Source organism: Anopheles aquasalis, chromosome 2 (genome assembly GCF_943734665.1).
Source record: "Anopheles aquasalis chromosome 2, idAnoAquaMG_Q_19, whole genome shotgun sequence".
Lineage (NCBI taxonomy): Eukaryota > Metazoa > Arthropoda > Insecta > Diptera > Culicidae > Anopheles > Anopheles aquasalis.
In genome coordinates, this window is record NC_064877.1 from 80,318,147 (window position 1) to 80,323,554 (window position 5,408).

At 50.5% G+C, this 5,408-nt stretch overlaps 1 protein-coding gene across 1 annotated transcript in view; it reads right to left on the minus strand.

The window, feature by feature from the left end:
- LOC126571119 (uncharacterized) overlaps positions 1–4,126 on the minus strand; it is an 18,700-nt gene extending 14,574 nt beyond the window's left edge. The window contains exon 1 of the mRNA XM_050229392.1: positions 3,099–4,126. Coding sequence (XP_050085349.1) covers positions 3,099–3,819 — 721 coding nt within the window. The 5' untranslated portion in view covers positions 3,820–4,126. The remainder of the gene's footprint in view (positions 1–3,098) is intronic.
- Positions 4,127–5,408: the final 1,282 nt, after the last annotated feature.

Sequence of the window (5,408 nt, forward strand, 5' to 3'; positions counted from 1 at the left end):
TATTGCTACTTCCCCGTCCCTGAGCTCTGATTCATCAAACACGAACCCAAAACAATGGAGGATGAATCATTATCAACTGGCATAACGGTCTGGCAAGCTATTCGTCATCAATTTTGTGAACCTCACAAAGAGACTCACAAACTGCTGCTGAGTACTGCTTTGTGTGTCGCTTTTTTGGCCCATTTTGCATAAACAACCTCGAATTGCAAGCAGGGCACACGCGGACCATGCTCGAGAAGGGGCCGATCGTGTCCGCCCTGGCTATTTATACGCGATCGATCCTTCGATTCGCGTACGATTTGTTATTTTTGTAAAGAACAACGCCAAATCACCCCCAAGGTGCACCGATTATTGGGCTTCCGAGGCAAACTCTCTCTCTCACTCTCTCTCACTCTCTCTGCTGCTGCTGCTGTAATCAAGTGCAACCAAACCGAGGATCGACACCGTGCCATACAAACACACATGCTCTTCTTTCGATGGCTAAAAGCAAAACAAAATGTCTCAAAATACTAGCCACTAACGTCGCAATAGTCCGCCACATCGCCAAGAAGCCCTTCACCCGATATCACCCGGTGTCGCGATCGTTGGGCGATCAAGACCATCGGCCAGAGAAGGTGGTGCCAGCATTTTTGGGGGGTATTTTCGGTGCGATATCGACGACATATTGACACATTCTTGATCACGCCCGTGGTGCGTGCGTTGCGTGTGGGGTAAAAATACCTCATCCTCACGGTGATCGAGACTGATCAACAGCTGATGGCGATCGCATGGTGCAAATGATCGCATTGATTTGATACTGCCTTACTGATCGTTGTTCGCGAATTCGGTTGGGGTCGGCTGGTGTATCGTGGAGGTCGAGACACTTCATATTTTGTTGTTTGTTTGATCTCCTTGATCGACGAGACTCCCTGTAGTACCATTTTGTTATCTAGTTTCCTATTGTCGTTATTTTTTCACCCTCCATCAAAGCGAATAAGTATACCAACCAATTTAGACTCATTTTTGAATGATCTCTCAAGCCCGGTCGTCGGCACCATCTTATTGCCGGCAGCAGCAACAGACAGCAGCAACGACAGCATAAGAGGAGCGCACGATCGACGATTTTCAGTTGGGGTCAGGGGGGGAAAGGATCACCCCCAACCGACACCATGACCGGATCGGCACACCGCGCATGCTCTTGAATCAATCTATCATCGACACTTAATGTCAATTTCTCACTTGCCGCGCTCTCACTCGCCAGACAGTCCCCATTTCCAGCGTTGGTTTGCCACCAACACTCCAATACTCCTTTGCTGGCGGTATTATATGCTTCACCTCTTTGCTTTGGAGGTTCGATCTTCTTCCCTGGATCCCAGCCCCTTCTTGATCTTGGCTTGATCGCCGCCCGGAATAGACACGGGAGATAGAAAACGCCAAATCCTACCACGTCATCGCCGGGCGTCCTTTCTCAACCGGCAGCGGCACTCGCAGCCCCAAACTCCTAGGAAGCGGATCAAACCGCTCCACAGCGCACACTATCATCGCACCATCGCACCGATCACCACCGCGATCGATCTGGACGATCGAAAATCCTTCAAAAACCCCTCAACACAATAAAGAGCGCGATTAAGAGAGAAAGAGAGAGACAGAGAGAGAGAGAGCACGACGGTACAAGTGGGAAAAAGGCATTAGAGGAGAAGCCCATAAAAGGAGAACCGACTGCGGCAGGGAGGCAAAAGGAAAGAGGTGGCAAAGGAGCCATGAAGATGTTGATTTTTTCAGGCTCTCGCACTCGCACAGCCCGGCGGCGGCCAAAGGGAATTGGAATCGAAACATCACTTGGAACAAAATTTCATGTTTTATTTCGAGTTTCGAGCGCTTTCAAAGTGATGATGGGAATGATGAAGAATGGTGAAATGGGCGAAGCAAAGTATCTCGATTTCAATCCTTCAGTTCAGTTCAGTTTGTGCGTTCTCCTTCCCCAATCCCAATCCCAATCAGTCCCGTCTTCGATTCCTATCCAATCGTCGCGACATCCCAGCATCTCTACTGGGGAAATCGTGAAGAATGGAGGGGTAGCGGTGGACAAGGGGTGCTCGATACATCATTTTTATGAAAATCAATTAGAAATTAATTTAACAACGGAATGCCAGCTCACAATCTGCCCCGTTTCTCGCTCTTTTCTCGCTCCCTCTTTCTATCCAATGAGCTATGCTTCAACGATGACGCCCCTTGTCATGATTTCGTTCGCTTTGGTTACGTTATCTTGTATGTGTGCACGCGATTCTCGCGTTGTCTTTCGCTGTCTCGCTGTCTGTGTTTCCAAAACTACATCGAATTCAATTTCCAAATCCCTAACACTCCTCCCCGGGGGGGAGCGGCGGATCGCGAGGATTAGTGTGCCAGAGCAGTGAGCAGATCGAGAGCGAGAAGCGCGCTGAAAATGGCCACAGGCCATCCATCCATCCGTCTGCAATCGAAAGGCCACGACACAGCCTCCGACTACCGATGATGATGGGCTACGCGTTTCGTTCTTTATGCTCTGGGCCAGCGAGAGATCATTTCAAGCGGACCCGGGGGGAGGATGCCATGCCCGTTGTCCGTGTCGCATATGAATATGTGATGTGAGAGGCGACCGGCGACCGGCGACCGACCGCTTTATTGGACAACACTTGACGTGCGCGCCACATAATAGCGGGGAGAGTTGCTGCCCCTGCGCTCGCTCGCTCTAAATATGCTCTAATGTATTATATTATGCGGCAAACGAGTGGATAAAAAAAGAAAGATAAATTCCAACAGAAGGTTCGGGACCTCGGTCTGGAGCTAAAGAAAGTGTCGCGAGGACCATAAAACCCGACATTAGAAGACGGTAACGGGTTGTGGGGGATGGAGGTGTTTGAGCCAGAATTAACTTTATGATCCTGCACACACAGTAATGGAGGTGTGTGCGTGATTGTGAGTTTGTGCCACGCAGGAAGTACTTGCTACGCCATAACCAAGGCCCAAGGTTAGTCACTTGACTTGAGGTGAATTGACGCCACACGCCACCGCTAGATCTACGGAATTGGCATAATCGACGAATGTGTGCTACGCGGACAAACTGCGGAGCACCAACTCACCGTGCAGCAGCTCCAAGATTGTCGCCATACTCTCGTCCTTCTCGCTGTCCGCCAGGAATTTGCTAAACTCACTGAACTTGCCGTCGTCCATCTCCTTGATTGAATTGTTGTTATCACAACTGGCGTCACCATCGGCACCACTCGCCACACCGTGAATATTCTGATTTCCACTGACCACACTGTTGTTGTTGTTGTTGTTGTTGTTGTTGAGTGTATCACACTTTGCAGTACCACTGTCAGCGCCGTAGATGACAGTTGGACAGCTACTACTACTACTACTATTGCTGCTGCTGCTGTTGCTGTTACTACTGCCACTTCGATTACCAGCTCGGCGAGTATCTGCACTTCCGGTAACACCGACACCGCTTTCGGGATCACACGATCGACGCGATCGTCGCTGATCGTCACCCATCATCTCGTCCTCATCGCTAGCACCATCGCCTTGCCGAGATATTGATCTCTTAGCGTCCGTTTCGCTACCAAGCACACCGTAACCGAATGCTTTCAGTAGTTCCGCGGCACTATAGTTCAGCGCTTCGGCTACTAGTGGACTAGTGCGGCTGTTAGTAGCACTCGTTTCGTCACCACCGTCGCTGAAACGCATCCGCTTGCCCGGTGTCACCGGTGAACAGGATCGATGATCGGCGGCGTGTGGCGTGCGGCCACGGAACAGTGCGGCGGCCACCGGTTCCGGTTCACCGTTGCTCTCCGGGGACATCATAACCTTCTTGTTCGATTCGTGATAATCGTACACTTAATCTCACTTTAGCACAAGATCGTTTATCGGCGCCTATTTTACGTTCTCTTATCGATTCTTATCCAACTCCACTGTTGGGGCACTCGTTAACACATTAATTAAACAGTAAAATTCATAACACACTGGCTCATCGTGCCTACAACTCCCGTACAATCCTTTTTCTAGGACGATCAACTTCCTTGCCAAGCTCGCGCACCGTATAGGACACCGGCCACCGAATCAATCGTTGCGCTCGTTCGCGCTCGTCCCGCGATCACGATCCTGGTTGATGAGTGGCTGCTGTTGTACTGCCGCGACCCCGGGGCGAGAACGCGAGATCGACACACAACACCACCAATCTCCATTACTCTTTCAAGCCGCGCGCGCACGCCACCACGACGACGACGACGATGACGCAGAATAGCTTAGCCCAAACGCAACGACTTCGGTTGCGAGCGTAACTTCGGGCTTCGGGTACTTAGCTTCGGCTCACCGGCGGCCCACTGGAGAGTGCGTACGAGGAGTTCGAGTCCGTCCCTGTCCCCGGGTGTCTCATGTTTATGTTTTGACACGAAGGGGGAATCCCTCCACGATGTGCTTCCTGCCGTGCGGCTTGGAGTGCGTTTATCGTGCTCGCGCGCGCTCGCGCTATCTCCTCCTCGTGCTGTAATCATCGCTTTAGTCAACGCCTACTCTAGTGATGCTGTAATTTGACAGCCGAATCAGCAGCAGCAACAGCAGTAGCAGATTGCACTCGCTTTGACGGAATCACCAGGCGTTTAATGTTCGCAATGATAAGTTGGAATTTTCGGGAGGGGTTGCAAATCCAGAGAATATGCAAATGCAGAGAGTGTATTCAACCCCTGGGGCTAGGTTTAATGCAGGGAATAGCCGGGGAATTGATTTTGGGGCGAAAAATCCCACCAAACTTACGAGCGGGCTTCATCGTGTCGATCGATGATTCGACGTGAGTCAACTGCGAAATCTGTGGGCTCCGCCAGTAAACTGGATCTTTTGTTTTTTCATAAGCTACTGCGGGGAATTTTCCATCATAAAACTCTACCAGACCACGATATTGGGCTTCGTGGAATTATCGCACATGATGACTGTCCCCTTTAGGTTGTCACTTGATCGTGTTATGAACTAAGGCGATCCGCCTAGAACGGACGGCTAGTTGGTGAGTCACCCCAAAGTAGGCATCACTCATCTCGTTTTTGCGCTAAATCAAATCAAATGTTTTCGATGCAGAATTACTGTGAGTGTTGTACACGCGTGACAGTGCACTTTTTAATCAAACGCAACGTAACCGCAAAACTACTGAACTCGACTTATCAGGTACAAAGTTCATAAGTGACGTAACCGCTATGCAAATATACCCCTGAACCGTGGCCTCCTGCTACTCAACTGAACTTTGTCCACTGTCCGTTACAGTTTTGCGGTTGGTAACGCACAAAACTCCGCGTATCGACTACGCAATCCTCTTCAAAATGCTGCTCTGACGTACGCAGCATGCCAGCAAGACGCATTGTCGACCACCGAGTCACGCTCGCACTGTAGCAATCCGAGACCGAGCA